Raw genomic sequence first — 27855 nt, 5'->3', positions numbered from 1 at the left:
ACAGTTGTTATGTTTGTGGCTGTTGCATCATTTCGCCGAAAAGAAAATTCGTTATGGATGCAAAAAAAAAAAAAAAAAAAATGAATAGGCTACTCTTCTGTGCGATAAATGTAACCTATCGCCACTGATGCTGTATAAATATTTAAGATTTGTCATTTAAATCCAGTGTTGAAAGGTCGGTGTGTTGTTTGAATACTAAGCACGTAGCGACTGTCCCGGCAGTGTTTCTCTTAGGCCTATAAATCATTGTTTAATGCTGAAAAATGTGAGAAAATAGAGGCAGTTTAGATTCGTAACGGAGGATTCAGTCAGGATTAAATACATAACATGTTCCGCTATGTACATTCTTTAATGGCTCATATATCGTTAAAATTCTAAACTAGTCTGAATTCAGCAGCTAAAGCATATCTATAAACTGTCTATTTACCGTTGATTTAAGTAGGCTATATATGTCAACAACTTCCGTTAACGTCTTGTCCACAATGAATCAACAGAGCACGTGGGCTGTAGCTCAGTTACCGTAGCCACTGTGGAAAATCGCTTCCGTAATTATGATATGAAATTGATACGATAGGTAGCCTAATAAATGTCAAAACTGACGACAGATTGTTTTTTTTTTTTTCCAAAGTAGAGGATCTAAAGGAAGTCGGAAACACCGCACTGAGTTTGGAGTCTGAATATTAGCCCATTGTGTTAGAGCAACTTTTCAAACAAATGGATCATTCTTACGAACAGATCACTGATGACAGATGTGTTTTGAACTGTTTTCATGTCTCATGAGCGCGAGAATCAAAGGGATATGACACTGAAACAAAAACAAGTAGCCTAAATGAAAAAATGGACCAAATTATTAATAGGCCAATTACACTCAATGTATTTAAAAATAATACATGTTAACACAATTGTCGGATTAGCTGAATTGATAGACTCCGGGACAATTTGTATGTAGGCTATTCAGTCCGAACAGGTTTTTTTGTGTTATATTTCACTCATCCAAAAGTAATTGCACAAACCTCGCCGGTTAAATTCAATTTATCTTTAAAAACATAGATCTCAGGTGTTCAATCTTGGTCCTGTTAAAATGCTGTAATTTCTGAGATGGCGATTCAATTATAAATTTATGCTCGTTTTACTAGTATTTAATAGTGTTTATTTTGCTAGAAGCGATACACAAAATGTTTTCCTGTGCACGCATATTTGTTGGTTTACACGTGCGCGTAGTCTGTCTGTATGTGTGCGTTTACCCAAAACAGATAGGCCCATATTTTATATAACATTCTATAAAATATGGGCCTAACTGTTAAACGGAACCTAACATTAATAATCAATTTGATTCATCCAAGAGATGTTTTATAAGCATAATCATAAAACCTCCTGACAGCAAGCAATGGAATTATTGAAATAGCCTAGAACCACGCCTCAGGCACCGATTGAGGCGTGGAGTACATTTAAACCAATCAGATGAAAGGTTGCGAACGCACTCCGGGGTTAAGCTATTTGTCGAATCGCGTTCCTCCTCCTCTGTGATGTCATTTTTCAACAGCCCAATAGAAATCAGAACGAGAGAAAAAAAAGGTATTCACGTGTCAGTGACGTTATTTCCGTTTACGGAAAGGCCAACCTCTATTGTTGAAATCCACCAATCAAGATATTTTCATGTAAATTTATATTGTCCTGTGCTGTTATTGGTTAAGACCCTAAAGGTATTAGTGTACAGTGCACGATAATAATACAAGAGCCCTGATTTGGATTAGATTTTTTATTAATATATCTTAAAAGCAAATGTGCAATTAAGTATATTATGCATATTATTATACTAAGCCTATATATTGTATGTAGGTTATATAATGTTACAGATTGTGACAATTAGCTTAATTGTTGAAACAATCCTATTATTAATTTGCTTGAAAATAACTGCATAAATATTACACTGGAAACAGTCTCACCCAGTAATCCCATTTTAGCAGTAAGGATGTAGGCTGTGATTGTAATAAAAATATCCTGTATTTACGATAATACAGAATATCAAAAGTCGTAAAAATTCCATGATTAACTCCAGCAAACCCATATCCATACCTAGAAAATCTATTATTTTTGAATTACTCTAGTTAAACAGTTACTTTGTTTGACTAAACATTCATTATTTTTATTTTCTATATTTCTTCAGCGAACAATTTGCGGCTATAGCCTATTAAATTTGCTAGCTGCCTTTCTAGCTGTCTTATTAAAAAATTAATGGTCTAATTATTGTTCATTGGTGTTCTACTAATCATCCAACACTCTGAAATAAAGTAGTCTTCTGTACGGCCGTGGCTTACATGTTGAGAAGTTTTGTATTCAAAACATTTTAAATGTAGCCTATATGTTGTTCAGGTTGTTTAATTTCTATTTTAAACGTATTTAAAATCTGCATATATGAAGAGTGCTTGTTTTATGTACTGTATAATTTATTTTGGTTTATAAACCAATATTTAGTACAGAAGCAGACGCTAGCGTCTAGTTTTGACCTTGAACGAAATCGGTATTGGCATGAAAAATCGATTCGCATTTTTGCCTTTAAATTTATTTTATTTTTTTTAACCGAAAGCTGTCCTTCAGTCATTTGTTGACCACACTGTATTAATGAGCCAGTGTGATGGACACTGTTACTGTGACGTAATCGTCATATTGGACAGCAGGTCCTTTTCACGCAGCGGAAAGGGACAATTAGGAGGAGAACATTCCGAAGGGCTTTCCGCCATTTTATCGATATGTGGTTTAATTTATAGCGCATGGCCGCCTCCCCTTTAACACTGCACAGAGCACCCCGTTACAGACATCAATATGATATTTGAAACCCTGGAGCAGGATCCTCACTAAAGAGTGGACTGGAGTTAACCTATCAACCCGTCGGTCTCAGGTGCGTGGGACCGACAGTCTCTTTCCACCAGCAGAGGGCGCTGTGGTTATGATTTCCTGGTGCTTGGTTTACGCTAGTTGGACTAAAAAACTACTGGTATTAAATTGCGAGCGTGATTTCACACATTTTATTTTACTCTCTTTCTCTATACATACACATTCTGAATAGCTTATAGATAGCCATCATCGTACGTGCTTACTGTATGGGTGATGCACATTTAATCTTCAAAACAAAACTATGTTCAATCAAACTGGAGAATTTCCAACCCAGTTGGCACAGAGGCGTCGATATGAAAATTGATTTACTATCACAAACTGCATAGGACTGTTTCATCTGCACATGAATTAAACATTTTTTAAAAAGCAATTGATTCACAAGGTGAACGTGCAATATGAAAGTTAACCAGCAGATGGTGCTATGAACCTACACGAGCAGTATTCGTACAGTCTGTGTAAAAAATAAAAAAAAAATAAAAATGTACCATCATTCATTATTACGACCACGGCACTCCACTTAACATATATAATAACCTTAATATATATATACATAGAATCACCATAGCCACAGGTCTATACAGGTTAAAATACATTGGACACAATTCCTACTAATACAACCAGTCAAAGGTAAATGAGAACGAGCCAACATCACACTCTTGCTGGCTCAGACTGAGTACAGCAGGAGTGTACAACTCCAGTCCAGGAGGGCTGATCCGCATGCTGGGTTTTTGTTCCAACCAGTTACCTTAAGTTTGTTTTCTAACAGCTCTGTAAACTAGACTGGTTTACTCCGGTACAAGAGCGCAGTAAAATCTTTAGGGAACACGTGTAGCCTCTGGCTATAGCAGAACGGCTGTTTATGCAAGTTTCAGATCAAGATCATTGAGCTAATTAAATAGTTAAGAGAAAGAGTTAAGCACAAGAAGTTGGCACAAAATCCTGAAATGTACAGAGAAGGAGCTTAGAGCAAAACAGGGTGTATTTCTAGTTCATATTTCTTCCTGGAAAACATAGCTCGTGTTGCCTTAACTCTATGACAGCAGACTCATATCTCTGTACACACACACACACACACACACCTGTGTACATGTTTGTTCACTCACCTATGCACATCCTCCTCTGTACACGTAGCACTTACATCCCAGATCTTTAAATCATCAGAAGACTTTTGCAGGCTGCCAACTGATTGGCATTTATTATCGAGATAGCAATGCATTTCTTGAGTGCTCAGATGCACTGTAATTAAGGAGTCTGGTATGAATTGCTCATGTCATGTATGGACTTATTCAGGTTGAGGTCATAATTACCATGACACCCAACTAATCCCCAAGTATTTATGTTTTCAAAAGGGTGTCTAATCCAACCAGAGGAGAAAGGCCAATGTGGCTCCAGGCTTTGGTCCAGCCCAGCACTGAAACACCTGATTCAACTCATCAAGGTCTTAAAGACCAGGGACTGAGTAAAACCCTGTATAGCACTTTATTTATTTATTTATTTATTTTTTACTTCAGTCCATGTTTCAGATTTGGGAGGGTTCCAGAATTTTCTAAATGCATTTATCCAGCTAACTCGGTCAGTCATGCATTGGTGAACTGGAGTAGTTTATTTGCTAAATCAGGTGCAGGTACTGGTCTAGAATAAAAACCTGCCCCGACGCTCAGATTGGACATCTGCGTGTTCAAGGAACGCTACCCCGGATCCAGCAGATGGCGACATAATCCCACAACAGCTGCACCATTATTACAATCTTTTTCTTGAACATCATGAATTACGATTTTATTTCTCGGAAGGGAGAACTGGTTCGTCACAATTTCATTCTCAAGAAAACATTCATGAAGACAAAGCAGAACCGGTAAATGCAACGTCATAATCACAGTCAGATGCAATTGTGACGTCATTTAAAAAATATATCACAGACCAGAAACACGTCGACAGTAGCATGAAACCCGTCACATAGCTGCATATAGTGAACATCTCAATTCACTTAGTTGAACACAGGGACATCTGAGAAATTCCTTCTACTGAGCCCCCGTACCTGCGATGCCCACGCGCTCAGGTGTCCCTGATAACAAAGTTCTGTAGTGCACTGACTTCTATAGTATTCAGAGTCCACGTGTTACAGAACTTTGCATTCAGAAACTAAATCATGCTTTGTGCGTTGCACCCTATTTTTATACAGTCTATGGTTGCACCGAACAGGCACATCGCAGCTCGCGCGAGTCTGACACGTTGCAAGAATAAGCAAGAAGCAATAAGTCAAGACGAACTGTAACAGCTGGGACAAGGGAATCACATTTTGATGAACACAACTGCAAAAAAGAGAGATTTTGTACTAATGCAGAATTTACTCTGCAGAAAATACATGTCAAAAGTGACATGTGCACGGAGGACACGTCATTCCATGTGCCACATAACCACTTTGCAGAAAATGAAGTTAATAAATAAAGCACGTTAGTAGCCTACACTCTACGTGATGCAAGATCGCAGCTCCCCATCTAGAACCAAAAAGCTACTAAAATGTGTTACAGTACATAGCTTGTTTTCAGTCAAAAATTCACCCCAATTCACAAATACGTTCATTACATTACAGTACTGTCTACATAGACAATGGTACTTACGTCAACACAGCAATAGTTAGGCTACATTCGTATCATTTCACGTAAACACGAATCCTTTAAACATGCAAATGCAAAAATGATCTGTCAGTTTAACTGTAAAGAGCTACAGTTAGCTAGCTATCAATTAAAACAGACACTGCATTCTTTACATAACCCTACAGCTATCTGGAAATAGGCTATGCAACAGCTAGCCAAACTAGCTAGCTACTTTTCTGGAAGACAGGTTAGTCACGGATTCAGCGCACGTGCACGGAGGACTGTAGTATCAGCGTGGATAGCACGACGTAACCTGCACGGGCGTCAAGCGCGACAAGTTTTAAATCATGCCATTCGCCTTTTTTGCCGACGTGGAAATTCTGGGATCAGAAACGACCCACCATTTGATTGGTCGGTGAACGTCGGGGTTGAAGGTCATGACAGATGTTGGAGCATTTGGGTAGTCAACCCCCACAGATTAGTCCCCCTACTCCCCCAGTATTCTCCACTGCGGACGGACTGAGTGTATAGAGCGACTGGATAGATGTGGCTGTGCAGTAGCCTATATCTGCCAGAATCTTGAATCTGCATTGTATACATTTTTTGTCCAGCAGTAAATTCTGCAATGTTCTATCAGCGCGAAATTCACTCTCTTCCAAGGGAAAAATAATAATGTATTATACGAACTCTACGTTATTGCGTTGTAAAAACGCAACAACAAAAAAAACTTTAATACAAACGATATTATCCCAAATGCAATTGGTAAGAGGAGCATTAAGCCATTTTGATTTGTCTGTCAATTATTCAACAAAATTAACTGCAAAAAAAAGAGCAAACTTTGCAATGAGCTTCACTAGAGAGACAACAGAATCAACCTAAGAGCTGTTTTATTCAAATGTTACACCAAAGCCCTGTTTTGTGCAAAAGAGAAAACTATGAATGCTGGGTGTACATTTATTATTATAAAGTGCAATTTTACAGAGCCAAACTGAGTGACTTAATTTAGCTTTTATATACACATTTGGTTAAAGTGCCAAAAACACTGGGGTTTCATACATTAGCATGTTAAAACTGAGCTGGAGTTAAGGCGTGGCTGTATTAGTGTTCTCTGCACAGGTGTAGGTACACAGACTGGGAGACCAGCAGTAACGGAACAGGGCTCACCTGTGCTGTAGGAGAGGCAACAGCTGCTCTGGGTAACTGCGGGGACAAACTGCCACACGTCGTTACCTGCTCTTGCCCTGTGGAGTCTCTACCTGCCTGTGTCTGGGTCCTGCAGCTGGAGCTGATTGAGAACTTGATTACCTGATGCTTGATGATGTGCACCTGTGTCCACAGAACAGCCCAAAACGAACAAGAAAAATGCCTGAAGACTCTGCAGTTCTGAAGACTCCCTTTTTTATTATTATTATAATTTTTTTTTAAAACCTCCCATAGCAGGCTTGCTTGTAGTTTTAGAAATTTAAGTTGCCATGTTTTGTTTTCAGTTTAAGTTTTGTGTTAGTGTGTTTTTCTGTTGTTAAAAAAGCAAAAGTGATCCAAGATTCACATTTTTCATCTGACTGCTTGATTAATACACAACTTCACTACTCAGCTGTACTCTGACTGCTTGATGAATACAGAACTTCACTACTCAACTGTACTCCGACTGCTTGATGAATACAGACCTTCACTACTCAACTGTACACTGACTGCTTGATGAATACAGAACTTCACTACTCAACTGTACTCTGACTGCTTGATGAATACAGAACTTCACTACTCAACTGTACTCTGACTACTTTACGAATACAGAACTTCACTACTCAACTGTACTCTGACTGCTTTATGAATACAGAACTTCACTACTCAACTGTACTCTGACTGCTTTATAAATACAGAACTTCACTACTCAACTGTACTCTGACTGCTTTATGAATACAGAACTTCACTACTCAACTGTACTCTGACTGCTTGATGAATACAGAACTTCACTACTCAGCTGTACTCTGGCTGCTTGATGAATACAGGACTTCACTACTCAACTGTACTCTGACTGCTTTATGAATACAGAACTTCACCACTCAACTGTACTCCGACTGCTTGATGAATACAGAACTTCACCACTCAACTGTACTCTGACTGCTTGATGAATACAGAACTTCACTACTCAACTGTACTCTGACTGCTTGATGAATACAGAACTTCACTACTCAACTGTACTTTGACTGCTTTATGAATACAGAACTTCACTACTCAACTGTACTCTGACTGCTTGATGAATACAGAACTTCACTACTCAACTGTACTTTGACTGCTTTATGAATACAGAACTTCACCACTCAACTGTACTCTGACTGCTTTATGAATACAGAACTTCACCACTCAACTGTACTCCGACTGCTTTATGAATACAGGACTACGATTCTACCCTAACCCGGTTGATTTTTTTTATGATTACGGGACTCTACTAGTCTAATCTGTTACTTCAACTCTGACAGATAACATTTAACACATTGTATGTGCTAGAGCTGAATTAACACAGGACATTTTATTGTGTACTACTCTACTCTAATGTGGTTGCTTTATGAATACAGGACCAGACACTCTCACAGTTCAGCTGACGGCCGGTCCAGGCTGGACCAGCCTCGGGTAAAATCAGGAGCCCGCAAACGGGTTCTGTTTCTAGGCCGCACTGGGTGGTCACGCTTGGTTTGAGTGGCAGTCAAAAGCACGTCCTTCTGGTCTTAAATCTGTCTCCACAATCCTGACATCGGCCGCCAAACTGTCTGTACCCTCTCACAACTACCACCCTGCGTGACTGTGCCCCTCCAGGAAATATCCTTTACCTTTCTGTAAACAGAATAATAATTCCCTTATTGGGAGTAAATGTTGACCAATATGTTTATTTTCCTTTCACATGGGAGAAACACTGATCAGTCATCTCACTCCTGCTTCAAAATATGTTACAGGCAAGAAGCCTTTCAAGTATTATAGCTTTTTATAAGTGTTATAAACATTGGTTTTGAGGCAGGTATAGCCAACCTTACTGATCTGACCACGTTAGACCAGGTATGTGCACGTTTATTTGAAGAATGGTTGCCAAGGTTACCATAACCAGGACACAAAAAACACACAGGGGATATTTTCTGTCTCTCAAACGGATCCAGCACCTGTCGACCCAACTAAGATTCCAGTCTTACGTTATGTAAAAAAAACGGTTGCGCTTGGGGGCAACATTCCATCCCCCGTCTCAAATAGCCTACATATTTTACACCGCTTTGGGCACGTAGTCAGATATTCTATTATTTCTGTAGTTCGTCTTAAATATATATATATATATATATATATAATCCCACGGTGGAAAACCCTCACGGTGGGTTGACGGTTACTTTGACGGCTACAAGTTAGAGCCAGACAGAAACAAACGACTCCACCTCGTGTCGAATGGCTGTTACGGAACGAGCACGAATTTGTTCTCATTGAATACGTCTGAACTCGATTATGATTGGTATACATGCATCACGTGGTCCACCATAGCCAATCGGCGTCCGGTGCGTTGAGCGTGGACTTCCACGGAGTGGTGAGCGAGGGCCATGGGAGTCGTTGCGGTTTATGCAAATCCCTCCTCGAGTCTCCTCCTCAAGTCGCAGTGAGCAGAGGGGGCAGTTCGGGGATTTTTTTTTTAGGAGTTACATATTTGAAAAGAGAAAGGGAAAGTATTGCTCTTGAAATGTGTTGATCGTTTCGAACACTCAGCTAAAATCTGAGCACTGCTTAGTCTACCAGCCTGAGCTGCGAAAAAAATGTGCTTGTCCGAAAAGCATGCCGCAGTGTGGAACTTGTAAAAAGCCGGTAGTCACACAGACATTCTGCCGGTTGGGGTTGTTCTCTTTGTCTGTCTGAGAGCGTGCTCTTTTGTCTGGGTTTTGCTCTTTGTTGCGGGGGAAAGCGGCGCTGACAGGTTGTATTTTTTGGGGGGTCGTCGCTGTATTTTCGCGTATTTAAAATGCTACACATTAAGAAATATTTAACGGAGGGACTTATTCAGTTTACAATTCTCTTGAGTTTAATTGGAGTTCGCGTGGATGTCGACACATACTTCAACGGCTATCTCTCGCCGCTCCTGGAGACAAATATTGGGCCGAGTTCAGCTTACATACAGACACATTTTCACAATTTGAGGGACACTTTGGATGGTTATAGCCTGCACCCGAAATGTCCCGATTTGGACTACTATTTCGCTAGCAGGAGGCTTCTGCACGAGGTGCGTGCGCTGGGCTCGCCCAGGTTCCCCACGCGACTCAGCGCGTGGCTGGTCCACTTGGTTCCTGCTGGTGCAGAATCGGGCGCCGCAGGCCAGAACAGCACCGGGGCCGCGCTGTCAGACAATGTTACCGACGGCGAGAACGGCACCCAAACCGACGCGGAAGAGGAAGACAACTGCACGTTCTACCGGAGAAGGCTGCTGGAAGACGGGAGCCAGTCTTCGGATCCCGAAAATGACACCAGGCCGTGCCCTAGCGAGGCAGGCAAAGAGGTACAAAATTACATCGTGGGGTGCATTTACTCAAATGATAAGTGTTATGTGTATCTGAAACACACTGCTCGGTCTTATCTTGCCGACCCACGCCCAGGATGGTCTCAGTTTACGTTAGCCAGCTACCTGCGCAACATTCTGCCATAAAAATAGTTGTAGTTATCAAGTACCGCTTTCCGCTAACAAGGTTTCGCTTTCCGTTGTAGCCTACTTGTGAACTGACAGGCTTGTTATGCAACTTGCAAAGTTAGGACTTTCGCCAAGCAGTGCAATTCGAGGAACATGATTGTTTTGCCCCTGGCCCATAACTAGCGAATTCACAGTTAGCTAGCTAACGGTTCTGTTATTTTACATTTTTTTCAATCCACGGCGTTCCCCGCTACCAGTTATGCTTATCTTGGAATAGGCCGAAGTTATTTTTGATTTCACGTTTTCCGCTTTGTTAATTTTGCCCAATTTGTCGGTGCAAAGACCATATTGGCTAGCCCTACTCTAAAACGCAGAAAAGGAGGAAGTTTGTTTGAAAAAACAGTCCGTGTCTTTGGCTGTCACTCCCGTTCCGGATCTGCACGCCATACAAGTTTCTTTATCGGCTGAACTGAGGATTACGGCCGAGGTTAAATCCTGTGGAAGACAGAAAACAATAGATTTCAGTCGGTTGGCAGAGTCTGTCCGGAGCACCTGTTGTAAAAACCGTTGTCCTGGCAACAGCAGATGGGTTGACACTTGCTGGAGGTGACTCCGCACATCAACAGGATCAGGGGCTGGCTTTTTTGGGGAGGGGATATTTGATCTCATCCGTTGAACAGCTGTGGAACACCCGATGTATTCCTTCTGTCGATCTTTTTAAAGGCACAGGTGAATAAGCACCCACAGGTAAAATAGTCCTTTAGACTACCTTAATGATCTCTGGCTGGAACAGATGTAGCCTACACAAGACACCAATGAGTAACGGGTTTAACGAGATCTGGCGTCACCATCTGATACAGGCTACCGTCGCACACCTTAGTTTTTAGACTTTTGTGTGGGTTTTGGGTTTTGACGTTGGACTTGCAGGAGCGCAGGCCTCGCGCGTCGCGGTGATGTCATGGTTTGGGGCGGAGCTAAGCAGCTGTTACCTGTCAGCGGAGCCGCGGCTTCCGGAAACGAGCGACACCCTAGCGGACGTCTCTGCGCAACAGTGCCTGTTTTTCCAGTTGGATAGCTGAGCTGAAATGACACTGCCCCCCCCTCCCCCATAAGCCTGTAGGGACAGAGGAGGAAAAGTACTGTTTCCCTGGAGACGGTCACAAAGGAGCAGAAGTCGAGTTTTCCCTAATTTCCTTACATCCGGCAGTCATTGTTAAATTCCTAAAGTCGCTCAATTCATGATTTAGTGAAGCTCACTGTAGTGCCTTGGACTTCTGGTGAAACTGACGTGTCTTTGATGAAGCCGTGATGCTTGTCATCCCTGTCAGAAGGGGTGTGGACCACTGGTTCCACTGAAACGCACCGAGCAAAGCCCTTGAGATGTGTGTGTGAGTGCTTAAGGGCTTTTAAATTGGGTCAAATGGAGCAGGTTATGCAACCTGTCCTGTACTTGGATGTTTAATTTGCCATCTCCGACTGTTTGAACGGGTTGAGGCAGGTATTTCAAGCCTGTTAAATGATCCTTTCTTAATTTGTTTAAGCCTGTGTTGAAGTTGCATAACTTTACAGCACTGATTCAAAAGCCCTTTTGCCCAAAAATCTGTCTGAGCAGAAACCTCCGCTTGTGGGTGATGTTTAAAAGATCTTTCATCATCTTCCACGTGTGCACACACAGATACACACACACACACACACACACTTGTGCACACTATTAAAGCGCTCTGCTAACCCAGTGAGGCGTTCCTGGCACACCCTTGATGCCAAACCCTTTTGCACAGGTGATAATGCGCTCATGCAATCCAGGTGAGGCTGCTGTAGATGACTGCTTCAGTGCCCCAACATGATACTGATGCATGATGATCACAGTGTGTCACTGCTTAGTTAAACAAAAGCATGTACCCACACTGGTGCTTTCTGAATAAGGTTGAGGACCCCTGCTTTGTATTATGAAGTATTATCATCATTATAATTGTTGTTGTTGTTGTTATTTTGCTTCTGGTGATTTCTGTGCATTCTAAGACACTCACACCTCGAGCAACTATGAAAATGGGACGGAAGAGTAGATGGATAGGGTTAATTAGATAAGTGGTATCTTCAGGAAGAGACAGTTAACAGGCGTGTCATCAGTAACAGTGAAGACAGCATCATTTTTGTAACTGAACATATTTTGTGGTGCATTTTGTACCTCCCTGACAATATGCAGAATCAAATGTACTAACCCCCCTCCCCCAAACTGTGCACCCCCCCCCCCCCACCAGGACACTGAGACGCTGGGAGCGTTGCTGTGGAGACGGGGGCAGGATGACCCCCCTGCTGTCGAGGGAGGGGTCACGGATGCGCCCCTGGGCCTGGACTGCAGTCTCACCCTGGACCCTGAGGTACAGAGATCCCATGGCAACGCTCTTACAAAAAATAATAAAATAGAAATTTTTTTTTAATTCTTTATTTTGCCAGGGAAGTCACATTGAGGTTTACGTCTCTTATACAAGTGAGCTCGGGCCAAGACATCAACGTACATAGTTACCACACTAAATTAACATAAAATATAGACGAGGCGATCAAAAGACTTTTAAAAATGTGAACAAATTGATTAAAAGCAATTACGTTCCGGTTCCAGCAAATCTAAAATCATAAAATGAGCAACATCAACTAAATCAAGTTTCAAATCTGTTTGCAAGGTATTTCACGTATAAGGTGCAGCGTAACTAAAAGCAAACTTTCCAAACACCGTTCTTGTCTGTGGAACCTCACATTAAATCCTATTTTGTGATACTAAACTATGATATCCATTAGTGTATGGGGAGAGTAACATGCTCCATTAGTGTATGGGGAGAGTAACACGCTCCATTAGTGTATGGGGAGAGTAACACGCTCCATTAGTGTATGGGGAGAGTAACACGCTCCATTAGTGTATGGGAAGAGTAACACGCTCCATTAGTGTATGGGGAGAGTAACATGCTCCATTAGTGTATGGGGAGAGTAACACGCTCCATTAGTGTATGGGGAGAGTAACATGCTCCATTAGTGTATGGGGAGAGTAACACGCTCCATTAGTGTATGGGGAGAGTAACACGCTCCATTAGTGTATGGGGAGAGTAACATGCTCCATTAGTGTATGGGGAGAGTAACACGCTCCATTAGTGTATGGAGAGAGTAACATGCTCCATTAGTGTATGGGGAGAGTAACATGCTCCATTAGTGTATGGGGAGAGTAACACGCTCCATTAGTGTATGGGGAGAGTAACATGCTCCATTAGTGTATGGGGAGAGTAACACGCTCCATTAGTGTATGGGGAGAGTAACATGCTCCATTAGTGTATGGGGAGAGTAACACGCTCCATTAGTGTATGGGGAGAGTAACACGCTCCATTAGTGTATGGGGAGAGTAACATGCTCCATTAGTGTATGGGGAGAGTAACATGCTCCATTAGTGTATGGGGAGAGTAACACGCTCCATTAGTGTATGGGGAAAGTAACATGCTCCATTAGTGTATGGGGAGAGTAACATGCTCCATTAGTGTATGGGGAGAGTAACATGCTCCATTAGTGTATGGGGAGAGTAACACGCTCCATTAGTGTATGGGGAGAGTAACACGCTCCATTAGTGTATGGGGAGAGTAACACGCTCCATTAGTGTATGGGGAGAGTAACACGCTCCATTAGTGTATGGGAGAGTAACACGCTCCATTAGTGTATGGGGAGAGTAACACGCTCCATTAGTGTATGGGGAGAGTAACACGCTCCATTAGTGTATGGGGAGAGTAACATGCTCCATTAGTGTATGGGGAGAGTAACACGCTCCATTAGTGTATGGGGAGAGTAACACGCTCCATTAGTGTATGGGGAGAGTAACACGCTCCATTAGTGTATGGGGAGAGTAACACGCTCCATTAGTGTATGGGAGAGTAACACGCTCCATTAGTGTATGGGAGAGTAACACGCTCCATTAGTGTATGGGGAGAGTAACACGCTCCATTAGTGTATGGGGAGAGTAACACGCTCCATTAGTGTTTGGGGAGAGTAACACGCTCCATTAGTGTATGGGGAGAGTAACACGCTCCATTAGGTGTATGTGGGGAGAGTAACATGCTCCATTAGTGTATGGGGAGAGTAACATGCTCCATTAGTGTATGGGGAGAGTAACATGCTCCATTAGTGTATGGGGAGAGTAACATGCTCCATTAGTGTATGGGGAGAGTAACACGCTCCATTAGTGTATGGGGAGAGTAACATGCTCCATTAGTGTATGGGGAGAGTAACACGCTCCATTAGTGTATGGGGAGAGTAACATGCTCCATTAGTGTATGGGGAGAGTAACATGCTCCATTAGTGTATGGGAGAGTAACACGCTCCATTAGTGTATGGGGAGAGTAACACGCTCCATTAGTGTATGGGGAGAGTAACACGCTCCATTAGTGTATGGGGAGAGTAACACGCTCCATTAGTGTATGGGGAGAGTAACATGCTCCATTAGTGTATGGGGAGAGTAACATGCTCCATTAGTGTATGGGGAGAGTAACACGCTCCATTAGTGTATGGGGAGAGTAACACGCTCCATTAGTGTATGGGGAGAGTAACACGCTCCATTAGTGTATGGGGAGAGTAACACGCTCCATTAGTGTATGGGGAGAGTAACACGCTCCATTAGTGTATGGGGAGAGTAACACGCTCCATTAGTGTATGGGGAGAGTAACACGCTCCATTAGTGTATGGGAGAGTAACACGCTCCATTAGTGTATGGGGAGAGTAACACGCTCCATTAGTGTATGGGGAGAGTAACACGCTCCATTAGTGTATGGGGAGAGTAACATGCTCCATTAGTGTATGGGGAGAGTAACACGCTCCATTAGTGTATGGGGAGAGTAACACGCTCCATTAGTGTATGGGGAGAGTAACACGCTCCATTAGTGTATGGGGAGAGTAACACGCTCCATTAGTGTTTGGGGAGAGTAACACGCTCCATTAGTGTATGGGGAGAGTAACACGCTCCATTAGTGTATGGGGAGAGTAACATGCTCCATTAGTGTATGGGGAGAGTAACATGCTCCATTAGTGTATGGGGAGAGTAACATGCTCCATTAGTGTATGGGGAGAGTAACATGCTCCATTAGTGTATGGGGAGAGTAACATGCTCCATTAGTGTATGGGGAGAGTAACACGCTCCATTAGTGTATGGGGAGAGTAACATGCTCCATTAGTGTATGGGGAGAGTAACACGCTCCATTAGTGTATGGGGAGAGTAACATGCTCCATTAGCGTATGGGAAGAGTAACATGCTCAAGTAGGTTGGCCCAGAATAACCTTATATAAACATAATATCCACTGCATTTGCCACCTTGGTGCCAAAGAGGGCCATTCTAATAGCCAATAATAAGGAGAAATGATGACTGCGGGAACTAGAATTGGTGAAAAATCTTAAGTCAGCCTGGTATGATGTGTCATTATTGTGGAGACATGATGCTGGACTATTTAAATATCACATGATATTTATATCCTCATAATCTGAATGGTAATGGTAAACGTACTGCATTTATATAGCGCTTTTATCCGGAGCGCTTTACAAATGATGCCTCTCACTCACCCATTCACACTCACACACCAACGGTGAAAGGCTGCCATGCAAGGTACCAATCAGCTCGTTGGGAGCAATTAGGGGTTAGGTGTCTTGCTCAGGGACACTTCGACATGCCCAGGGCAGGGGATCGAACCGACAACCTTCCGACTGCTAGACAGCCGCTCTTACCCCCTGAGCTATATCGCCCCTTAATCTAATAAAGGAAGAGACATAGCCTCCATCAGTTTCCCTCTGGCATGAAAAGAAAAACAAGCTGTATTTCTATAATAAAAACCTAGTTTCAGTCTTTTCGATAAATATTGTATGTGCAATTTAAAAGAGGGATTCATTAGTATACGTAAATACTTATATGATGATGCCAACTCTTTGGACTGTACTTGTAATGTGACCATCTGAGTAAAAACGAGAGCTTTTGAACTTGATCTGGAAGAAAAGACCATTGATTTTGTTTATTGTGCATTCATCTCAAGTTTCAGTTTCAAAAGATTATTCTGGAACACATTAAAAGCTCCTTGTAATTTCTGAAGTGTGTCATCTGAAGATGAAGCAGTGCTATAAATAATTGTGATCTGAAAGTATAGTCACATGTGTGGATAAAAAACGGTCCAAGAATAGACCCCTGCAGTACTCCAGTGTTTATAGTAATACTCTTTGATGTCGCACAATCGACCTGTACTCATTGAGATCTACTGTTCAGGGAAACCTTGAACCATTCAACAGTTTTATTTGAAATTATTTGTTTAAATTTGGTGATTGAGGAGAACAGCGAGCGGCGCGTTTTCAGCCCTCCATTTTTTGGGGATCCCGTGTGAAATGGCGGCCCGTGTCTTCTATGCGTCAGGGTCTCCATGGAGACGGCGTACCGCTGCTGGGTGAGCTGCCGTCCGGCCTCGAACCCCAGGCCTTCCCCGGCCGGGATGTGGACCAGCAGTGGCAGGACTTCCTGTCTCTGTCCGGATTCGACGTGAGTCACAGAAACTATACTACTATAGTAAATAGTTACCATGGTTACTCGTTAATATATAATATTAGTGTTGTATAGATTATAATACTGATTGCTGACCCCCTGTTCACCTTTCTGCAGCAGTGCTGAGATGAAACGTTACTGAAATGTTGCTGAAACATTGCTGTAATGTCGCTGTGATGTTGCTGAAATTCTGCTGTAATGTTGCTGAAACATTGTGTTTGTGTTGCAGGACCTGGACGTGGACATCTCCAGCGCCATCAGCCAGGACGTGAGCCTGCAGGACGCCATGGTTGCGGGGGGCGGGGCCTCCGGAGCAGAGCCTCACAGTGGAGCCGGGGGCGGAGCCAGGCGGGTGTTCCGGCTGGAGTCCTCTGACTCCTCCCACTCGTACGGGACCCCGGGCGGGTCGGGCTTCCTGGACGAGGCGGTGTTTGAGCAGATCAACCTGCTGGGCCTGGAGGGCGTGGCCGAGCTGGAGGGCGTGGCCAGCCTGGAGGGGCGGGACTCAGACTCTGGCCTATCGCTGGGGTCGGACTCACGTAGCCCCGCCTCCCCGGACCCCTCGGAGGTGTCGCTGGGACAGTCAGGGCACGAGGGCGCAGCGGGGTGGAGCAGCGATGCCATGGCAACAGACGCCATGGCGACAGACGCGTGGTCGCCCCTGGCGAGGGCGGAGTCAGTCCAGCACAACCACACCTACCCGGCCCTCCCCCTGGCCTACCTGAGGGAGGTGAAGGAGGAGGTGCTGAGTGAGGAGGAGGAGGAGGAGGAGGAGGAGGAAGGGGAGGTGAGCAGGGACGAGCGGCGTGCCCGGGCGCTCTGCATCCCCGTGTCGGTTCGGGAGATCGTGGGCATGCCCGTGGAGGACTTCCTGCAGCTGCTGGGGGGGCGGGGCCTAACGGAGCCGCAGGTGACCCTGCTGCGGGACATCCGCCGGCGCGGGAAGAACAAGCTGGCCGCGCGGAACTGCCGGCGGCGCAAGCTGGAGGCCATCGGCCGGCTGGAGGGGGAGGTGGGCCGGCTGGAGCGCCAGAGGGAGGGGCTCCTGCGGGAGCGCGCTCAGACCGCCCGGGCCCGGACCGGCCTGCTGCAGCGGCTCGGCCTGCTCACCCAGCGAATCCTGGCCCAGCTTCGCCTTAGCCCCGCCCACCACGCCCTGCACTGCTCCCCCGACGGCCAGGTCAGTGTGCTGCCCCGCGGCCACGCCCACGCCCCCCGCAGGGACCGGAGGAAGAAGGACAGGAAGCGCTGACCCCCAAAAACTGCCCCGCCCCCGCCCCCGCCCCGCTACGGGCAAGCACCTGCCCCTGTGCTGTGGGACCCCAGTTTGCTGTCCCAACAGTGCTCCACAATGCCCTGTGTGTGTGTGTGTGTATGTGTGACAGGGAGATTAGCTGTGTGTGTGTGAGAGGACCTGTGTGTGTGTGAGGGTGGGGGGGTGTACCTAAAACACTGGACTAAAAACTTTGTTAAAAAAATTCTGTTAAAAAAAAAAAAAAAGATTTCTGATCCAAATAGATTGTGTGATTATATCCTCATCAGCTGTACACCTGGGAGACTTGGGAGGGAACGTGTGTGATGCAGCCGCTGAAAACCGTTTTTGAGGGCGGCAACGTTAGTTTCATTTTTTTTTTTAATAAAGTAAAAAAAACGAGAAAGAAAACCTTCCAAAAACGGACTCTGGGAGAGAGCACTGATGCTCTGAAGGTCTCTTCTGCTGCTACGTTCTGATTCCTACACGTGGAATGGAACGTGCCGATCCCACCACCCCGATTGGTTCATTTTGTGTCCATGGTTACGGTTGCCTGCGTGCGATTGGTTCCTGCGTGTTAGCTCTGGTGGTGTGCAGTCGTTGGGGAGGAGGAATTTGAACCCGAGTGCGATGACAGATGGGCGGACAGGGGGCGCTGACGAGCACGTGCTGCGCTGCCCTGCTGCTTTTGATTGGACGGCAAGTCACATTCCCCTCGGGGTCAACCAATCAGGTGCAAGCTGTGGGTGGATTGCTTTTCTTTGCGATTGGTTTGTGCCATTCTTATACAGAGCAGCGTTGGGTGAGGTCTGTCCTGTTACGCTCCCAGGAAATGACACTGGCGAATAAGTGACCTTATTGTGTTTGTTGAAGAGGCTGTGCGTTGTGGTTTTTTTCATTTTTTAAATGAATGGATGCATCTGTTATATGCACTGTAATGTACAAATTCATATTTTTGTATGCATTGTAATCTCGTGATGAAAGTATTTTATTCAAATTTGTAACCTTAAAACATCCGAAAGATCTTTTTTTGATTTTTAATTTATTATGGAAAAAGGAAATTGGTTTGTGTACATCGGTTTGTTTTAAAGCACAATAAACAGTTTCCCCACTGAGGTACCCTAAGGTGGGAGGTTTCTGATTGGCCCACACTGGGATTCAGTTTAGGCAGGCCACACTTCTATTGGCTGTTCAAGGAGGACTGTTGCTTCCTATTGGTGAAAATGACATGGGCGTGTAATTCTATTGGTCCTCGCCCACTGACATCACAGATGTGCGTGGAGATCTTTCTGGGGGGGCAAGATACTTCACCGTAAATGTTTGCGCATCAGAACTGTCCCAAAAAAAATTCTAAGCCTGTCATCCAAAATCTACTCACTTCGGTCTCCTGCACTTTTTTTTTTTTTTTTTAAAGGTTATCTGTCCAACCAGATTGTCCTATGATTGCTGTGATGTATATCTGTGTTTTCTGAACTAATAACACTGGTCGGTTGGCTTCCATTTCAGCTGGCCACTGAGCTAATTTTACCCAGCTTGCCCACTCGGCTGCTCTGTCCGAACACAGACCGGCACTGGGTGTTAGCCATGTTCCGGTGTTTCTGTGTGCTGATGACTGTCGTGGTTCACCTGAGGGAAAGGTGCTTCTCAGCTCTGATAGGCCGTACCTGACTGGAGGTGTTTCAGTAGCGCGTTGCGTTTACCAGGCGCGCTTTCATCCAGGAGGGACTTGCATATACTGTCCTTTCACGCAGCCGGTATTTACTGAAGCTGCTCAGCTTGGGTACCTTTGCTCTGCGGTACAGTGAAGGGGCCCTGCCCACGGATCGGAGGCGAAACCTGTTCCCCACGAAAAGTGTTCTGGCAACACTGGGGCGACCAGTCCTGTGAAAGAAAAATTAAGTGGGGAAAACGTTGCCTTTGATGTTGTATCTCGGGCATCACTTTAAAACGATCACTTTAAAATGGCAGTTGGAGTTCCGATGTTTGGGAGGCTGTGTGTGCCCTTGGCCTGTGAATGCATGCGTTTGTGCATGATGAGGGTGTTTTAGCATTTAAAGGGGAGGGTCTTATCTGAGTGATATGAGCTATTTAAACTGTTTGGACACAACTTGACTGTGACCCTCCGACCTTGTTGATTTGACTGGTATGTTTTTCTTTTGTTTGTATTTCTTTTTTTCCTTTGGGGGGGGTGAGGGCTCTGAAGTAAGTTGTTTCTAATAAACCTCATTGTTCTTTTTTTTTTGTACTTTATCAAACTGCAAATCTTTTGAGGTTAACTTTGATTTTCTTTAAAGTGGGTTTCATTTTCATGGGTAGGGTGAGGGCAGGATTTGGTGGGATGGGGGCGGGACTCAGTGATGCTCTGATGTGTGGATGGCTTATCCCATTGGCCGAGCCGGTGCATTTCCGATGAGGCCCAGTGGATCTGTGCGGATGTGACGTGCCCTCAGCCATGTTCCTGCCGTCCTGCTCGTGTAACAGTGATGATGATTGGTCAGAATAAAAGAGAATAACAATAACCCGTGTATCTGAGCATTTCATTGGCTGGTCTTCCAGGGAATTCAGCGTGATTGCAAACCGCTCTCGTGCCCAACGTTTGGCTGCACAATTGCCTCCAACATTCAGTTTCACTGTTTAAACAAAAAAAGTTTATCTTCACAAGATGGTGGAGATGTTTCAATCTCACACACAATATCAGCAATGCAGCAAAATAAATGAATACATACATACATAAGGATCCTTCTGGAAACTACTTCACAGATCACCTGACTTTTGTCCTCAAACCCTGAAGGAGAGCATAGATCGGGACTGCATATGAGAAGAAAAGATAAAAACCTTGATTTTTTTTTTTTTCAAGCCTGTTCATTTATCCTAACAAATGTATCTCCTGTTTTGCAGTCCTGGGTGTGTTAAGTTCCACCCTCCACTTCATGCAGACAGTCTCAAAATCAGGGGTGTCAAGCTGAATCGCAAGGCGGCTGCAGTGTCTGCAGGTTTTTGTGGTTTCCTCTCAATCAGCTGCCAGTTAAAGCCTTGAGAACAAGGTGTTCAGATTCCTTAGCCAATCAATGACTTAAATGAAACACTTGTGCCAAGAACACCCAAAAACCAGTACAGCCCTCCAGGACTGGAGTTAAAAATGCAGAAACGGCTCCCCCTCCTGGACTGGAGTTAAACCTGCAGACACAGCGTCCCCTCCAGGGCTGGAGTTAAACCTGCAGACACAGTGCCCCCTCCAGGACTGGAGTTAAACCTGCAGACACAGCGCCCCCTCCAGGACTGAACACCAGTGCTCTGAACCTCTCAGACATCTTAACACAGTTATATGAAACATGGATTACTGTTTCTTGCAGAGGAGGAAAGTTGCCTTTGTGGACCAGGAGGGATACAGATCAAGGACTGGGCTGGGTGAGGCTGCAATTGCAAATAACACCTATGGTTTTTGCCTACAATATTAGGCCTACACTAAAAGGTTTTCCAAGACAGCTAGTAGATTTTCAGGGCATTTTAGCAATTTTCACAATTTCCACGAGTGGAACACTCTGGGAAAAAAACAGAATGTGTGGGAATCCTGTAAAGGATAAGGCCTACTTAATTTTATATTTTTCTCATGATTGATATCCTATGAAAAGACCAAAATCTGGGTTACAATTAAATTATCCCACCAACAAGTATTGTCCATCTAGCCAATGCCAGGTGTAGCCTAGCCAATATTCACACACTATTATTGTCCAAAAAATCTACTGAGTCAAAGACACATAATGTTGCTTTGGTCTGAATAATTCATCATTACATTGAACCAGACATTTGTACTTTTTACTGAAACAGCTTTATGAAGTGACAGTTATTCAGGTAGTTAGTTATTTATGAAGTGACAGTTATTTATGAATTGACATTTATGCCTTTTCTGATTTATTTTCGACTTGCTTATTCACTACCATGCCGAATGTGCAGTGCCTCCTTCCGGATTTCCTCTATTGCTGCATATTTGTCTCACTGAGTGGTTTCACATATTTACATAAAATGTAATATTGGACTAAGTGAAACTGCGTAAACATGATCATTTCATTTATTTAATGAAAAAAATTATCAAATAGCCATATCACCCATGTGAAAAAGTAATTGCCTCAGTTACTCGATCAACCAATTAACCAAATTGCATTGATAATTACATTTTGCATATTTGCAGCACAAATCTGTAAATGTTGTCACAAATCTGTTCACAATCAGATCTTTTGCTACAAAAATACCTTCATACTCACAATGCCCACCATACTCACTTATGCCACTGAATGTCACTTGATCTGCAAATGCATACTGAACACTTCCCAAGCCAATTTTACATTTCAGAATGTCTTTTTGCAAAAAATACATGTGAAAATTGGAAACATATTTTTGGTTTTAATTCACAAAGTATGATGTATCTGTGAAAAGAGGAAATATGTATTCAGTAATATGTATACAGTTGTACAAATCAGTGTACATCATTTAAATGACAATTTACAAGACACAAGTTAAAAGATATTTGTTTGTGAATAGTAGAATATTATTGATGGATCACACGCACATTTGTCAATAAAATTGAGACTAGTCTCTCCCCGTGGTACCTTTGCTAAATTACAATTTCTGGAATTTGGTCCATCGAGATATAATAGGACAAATAATGGACGCTCCAACTATAGACTCAATCTCCCATCAGCACTGTAAATATACATAGCCTACGTAACATAGGGGTGTGTCTTTGGCTACGTATATGCGCAAAGCAGTCGAGAAAATGTTGCTGAGAAGTCGCTAACTTGCTTCAATAGCTGGAAAGAAAGGAAAACATAAATATCAGCGTTACTTTGCGTAATCTAAGCAGTTGTGGAATATTTTCGTAAACATATTTATTTTTTATTTTAGTGCGTGGCTACTACGTGTCTTGCTTTACTGGTGAATAGGCAGGACGCGCGAGCTGGTTATCTTGCTATAAATAAAGAGGGTTTTTTTTTTTGGCGCGCGTGCAGACTCCGCTAGGCACGAGGAAAGTGGGTGGTTGCACGGTCTATTGTTAGGCATTTAAAATCCACATTCAAAGGTAAGTGACTTCTTAATAAAACTCCGTCAGCAAATTGTGTTTAAAATGACACGTTGCTCAGAAAGTTCAACGCCCATTGATTTCCCTTGTAGCTTTGCCAGCGTTTTAAGTAGAAACAAACGTCTAGGTTTGGTACCCAACTAACGTTAGCTACACGAAACACGGGCCCTCCGGTTAGCTAGCAATTAATCTGGTTTACCTTGTGTTTCAGTTTTTGTGCGCTATAGCCGCTATTAATAAAACTGCATCGTTGCATCTGCAAAACTCTTGAACTTTCAAATATTTTGCAAAGGCTACACGCACAAATCAAACAAACAACAATTTAACACGTATACTGGCCGGCTAGCTAACTTAACTGGCTAATTTAGGGGCGAACTAAGTTACAATGAGCAGCGTTAGCAAAATTGGCTTTATACAGAATTATTCGGATGAGCTCAGTTATTTGCTTTCGAGAATACCTCAGAACTGTTTTATTAACGAACTATCGTCGTGCACAACGCTGCAAGGTTATCATTAGCCATACGTTATTTTTTTTTGTTGTGAATAACGTTGCCCAACAATGAATCGGTTTTCTGTGTCTGCAAACAGTGTTGAGTTGGTTCTAGAGCCTAGTGGGCTGTAGCTAGCTAACACTGCATTAAATTGTATGGAGGTAACTAGCAAACTGTTGGAAATATATCTTACATTTCTTACGCAGGAATTGTTGACTAGCATTCAGTAACGTTAGGTCGTTGGTTGCCTCTATTTAGCTTGACTCTAGTGAAGGAGGGAAAACCCCTAACAAGGCAGTTTGGTAGGGAAGCTCACCCCTGCCGCTTTTGTTTGCAGGAAACCGGTGATTAGCGAACGTTATTTTGTTAGCTTACGAGCCGGCCGCCGCATCACGTAGCTAAGTGCATTATGAGCCTAAACTGTCAAGCCTACCGTGTTTACTTAAAATATACAGTAGGATTTTAAGGGCTACACACGCATATTCTTCACGTTAATATCGCCAGTTCAGTGTTGCCGTTCACTGTGTTTGTTGGGGGCCTGTTGGTGGCTATGTTGTGGGGCCTTTGTCGAGTTCAGTCCATGGCGCTGATGGGAGATGGAGTCCACCGGGCAGGTGTAGGCCGCACTCTCGCGGCGGCACGTGACCGCCCTATGGGATTGTGTGACTGTAATTTCTCCTCTTCAGGCAAACTGGAGATAAAGTATGAAGGGGTTGTCACTTGCGCTACTTCTAGTGTGTTTGTTTTGGATGCCGATTGCCTTAATTTGAATAATTACTACTTTTGTGCTGGATGTTTTTTCATTTTTAACAACAGGTAATATAGATGGCTTATTTTAAAAACTGAGTCTGCAAGGATGTGATTGTTTGCATACAGGACTCAGACATGCTTTTTAGTGTACAGTGTTGCATGCAAAAGCATACAGGGTTTTTATTGTTTGTGGGTGAGTTAGATTTATCATGCTGCAGCAGCTCAGCTTGGTGCTGATCCTGGGAGCTCCCCCAGTGGTGTAGAGGTGGCACTGCGTGTCATTTGGGCTTCAGGGCTTTGGGAGTCGGTGATGGCGTGATGGTGTTTGGATGCAGCTGATTGGTTGTCTCTCTCCCTTGTTCCCAGCCTGCCATGGGGAAGAAACAGAATTCAAAGACCAAGAAAGAGACGGAGCCCGTGGAGGAGTTTGTGGTGGAGAAGGTGATGGACCAGCGCATCGTCAACGGGAAGGTGGAGTACTTCCTCAAGTGGAAAGGCTTCACAGAGTGAGTAAGCCCGCACAGCAGCGGCCCCCTCTAGGGGGCAGGCTGTCTCGGCGCAACGCTGGTCCCCAGTGCAGTGGGGTTCAGGGCTGCTCTGGGCGAGCCGCAGGGTCTGCTGGGTAATGGAGCTGAGACACCAGACAGGTGATTTACCTGTAATAAACCACAGCGACTGATTGGTTAAGTCCTCAGTTACAGCCCAAACCAGCAGCCCCAGGGGGTAGACTGAGTAACACTGAATATTGTGCAGCTGTTCTGTTGGGTAGCAGTAGTATTTGCTGCTATAGTGTTTAGTAGCAGTAGTATTGTGTAGCTGTAGTGTTGGGTAGGAGTAGTATTGTGTAGTTTTGTGTTGGCTATCAGTGGTCTTGGGTAGTTTTTTGTTGGCTGGCAGTGGTGTGTAGTTTTGTCTTGGCTAGCAGCAGTGTTGGGTTTTTTTGTGTTGGCTGGTTGTGATGTGTATGTGTGTAAAGCTGAGTAAGTAGTCTAGCCAGCTGGGTGTCTGTGACCTACCTGCCCTGACTGCACAGTGACTGCGCAGCTCAGCTGGGCGTCTGTGACCTACCTGCCCTGACTGCACAGTGACTGCGCAGCTCAGCTGGGCGTCTGTGACCTACCTGCCCTGACTGCACAGTGATGCGCAGCTCAGCTGGCGGGTCAGATGGCCAGTCAGCGGCGCAGGGGGACTGCTCAGACGTTTTCGGCTGTTCTAATTGACCCGTTCGCTGCCCCCTCAGTGCGGACAACACCTGGGAACCGGAGGAGAACCTGGACTGCCCCGAACTCATCCAGGCGTACCTGACCGCCAAGGGGGCCACTGCCGAGGGTGACCCACCCACCCCTGAAGCCATCAAAAGGAAGAGCACCTCCGAGGAGCCTGAGCCCGACGCGGCCAAGGCCAAGAAGAAGAAGGAGCTGGTGAGCTGCCTTCTGATTGGCTGCTGCTGCAGTGAGCTGCTCCCTGATTGGCCGCCTGAGCGGGTGATGGCTGGCAGAGTGTCGTGTATGACGAGCTGTTAAACTGCACCTAATGTTTGCTGTTAACAGGGATTCAGTGGCGTTATGTCTTCTGATCTGTTGTGTCCCACTATGAATTTACGCGTGTGTGTGTTCGTGTGCGTGCGTGTGTGTGTGCGCGCGTGGCAGGTTGAGAAGCCACGGGGTTTCGCGCGTAACCTGGATCCAGAGCGGATTATTGGAGCCACAGACAGCAGCGGGGAGCTGATGTTTCTCATGAAGTGGTGAGTCTCACTCACCCACACATCCGTTGTGAGGGGTGGGTTTGGTGTGAGAGGGGTTGGGTGTGTGTGGTGTTTGGGGTGGGTCTGGTGTGTGAGGGGTTGGTTGTGTGGTGTTTGCTGTGTGAAGGCTTGGGTGTGTGTGGTGTTTGGGGTGGGTTTGGTGTGTGAGCGATCGGGTGTGTGGTGTTTGGGGTGGTTTTGGTGTGTGAGGGATTGGGTGTGTGTGGGGTTTGGTGTGAGTGGTTTGGTGGGGGTGGGTTTACTGTGAAGGGTTGGGTGTGTGTGGTGTTTGGGGTGGGTTTGTGTGTGGTGTTTTGGGTGGGTTTGGTATGTGTGGGGTGTGTTGTGAGGGGTGGCGTGGGGCTGGGTTTGGTTTGTGAGGTGGCGTGGCGGTGGTGTTTAGTGTGTGATTTTGGTATGTGCTGGGTGTGGTGTTTAGGGTAGATTGGCGTGGGGTGGCTTTGGTGTGTGGTGTGTGTGTGTGTGTGGTGTGTGTGGGGTGGCTGGGTTTGGTGTGTGAGGGGTGTGTGAGGCGTGGCTGGGTTTGGTGTGTGAGGGGTGTGTGGTGGGGTGGTGGGTTGGGGTGGTGGGGGTGTGTGAGGGGTGGCTGGGTTTGGTGTGGTGTGTGAGGGGTGGCTGGGTTTGGTGTGTGAGGGGTGTGAGGGATGGCTGGGTTTGGTGTGTGAGGGGTGGCTGGGTTTGGTGGTGTGAGGGATGGCTGGGTTTGGTGTGAGGTGTGGGATGGCTGGGTTTGGTGTGTGGGGTGTGTGGGATGGCTGGGTTTGGTGTGTGGGGATGGCTGGGTTTGGTGTGTGTGGGATGGCTGGGTTTGGTGTGTGTGGGGTGGCTGGGTTTGGTGTGTGAGGGATGGCTGGGTTTGGTGTGTGAGGGGTGGCTGGGTTTGGGGTGTGTGTGGTGTATGAGGGATGGCTGGGTTTGGTGTGTGAGGGGTGTCTGGGTTTGGTGTGTGTGTGTGGTGTGTGAGGGATGGCTGGGTTTGGTGTGTGAGGGGTGGCTGGGTTTGGGTTCAGGTTCTGAGCTGTCTCTCCGGCCCGCAGGAAGGACTCTGACGAGGCCGATCTGGTTCCGGCGAAGGAGGCGAACACGCGCTGCCCCCAGGTGGTCATCGCCTTCTACGAGGAGCGCCTCACCTGGCACTCGTGCCCCGAGGACGAGCAGCAGTAGCCCCGCCCCTCCCCCCTGCCCCGCCCCCTCGCCGACCTTACGTGGTTTTGTAGCTTAAGTTTTTATTTCTTTTGGTTTGTTTCCGTTTCATCAGGGCACTTGTTCTTTGTTTTTTGTTTTTTGTTTTATTTTTAGAAGGTGCAGAGCAGCTTTTCCATTGGCTGGCTGCGTTTGTACATATTTTAGTGTTGGCATTTGCGTCTGGGGTCGTGGATGACTTGACAGGCAGGGAGATCGGGGGAGGGACACTGAGGTGGGCAGCTTTAGACTCCCCAGAGAACTTGAGGAGAGAACCCAGACCTGCCCCATCCTGCCCTGTCCCGCCCCCTTTGTTACCCTCAGCAGGTCTGTGTCCGAACATCCGCACCCTGGTTACTATGGAGACACCAATAACAAAGATTCTGGTGGGCTTTTGGGGGTGGAGCCTGTGGGGGGACTCCTCCCACCACCGTGTTAGAGTCTCATAAAATCCTTGTTTAATCCTCAGTTATTTCAGTACAAATCAGTTTTTATTTGGTCAGTATCTGCGCTGTATGAAGCTGGAGTGTGTGCCGGTTGTTTTTTGTTTTTGTTTTGTTTTTTCCCCTTGAATCCTGTTGAAACGGTGGCAGCTCTGTACGTTCACCCTGTAAATATTTTTGCAGCTGTTCAATAAAAGCTTTCTACTGCTGGTTTTA

General features: G+C 45.1%; 2 protein-coding genes across 2 annotated transcripts; both read left to right on the top strand.

Annotated features, from left to right (window-relative positions):
- The first annotated feature begins 8916 nt into the window (after nt 1-8916).
- On the top strand, nt 8917-18305 carry nfe2l3 (nfe2 like bZIP transcription factor 3). The gene is made up of 4 exons (XM_064349149.1): nt 8917-10008; nt 12396-12515; nt 16554-16676; nt 16909-18305. The coding sequence occupies exons 1-4, from the start codon at nt 9478-9480 to the stop codon at nt 17929-17931; spliced, it is 1797 nt and encodes a 598-aa protein (XP_064205219.1). The 5' UTR covers nt 8917-9477; the 3' UTR covers nt 17932-18305.
- Nucleotides 18306-22681: 4376 nt separating this feature from the next.
- Nucleotides 22682-27855, top strand: cbx3a (chromobox homolog 3a (HP1 gamma homolog, Drosophila)). The gene is made up of 5 exons (XM_064349148.1): nt 22682-23008; nt 24616-24755; nt 25490-25670; nt 25899-25993; nt 27052-27855. Exons 2-5 carry the CDS (start codon nt 24622-24624, stop codon nt 27176-27178), a joined length of 537 nt encoding a protein of 178 aa, XP_064205218.1. The 5' UTR covers nt 22682-23008; nt 24616-24621; the 3' UTR covers nt 27179-27855.

The sequence above is a fragment of the Anguilla rostrata genome, chromosome 8, assembly GCF_018555375.3.
Source record: "Anguilla rostrata isolate EN2019 chromosome 8, ASM1855537v3, whole genome shotgun sequence".
Lineage (NCBI taxonomy): Eukaryota > Metazoa > Chordata > Actinopteri > Anguilliformes > Anguillidae > Anguilla > Anguilla rostrata.
Note: the sequence above shows the minus strand (reverse complement) of the source record. Positions and strands in the feature narration are given on the sequence as shown.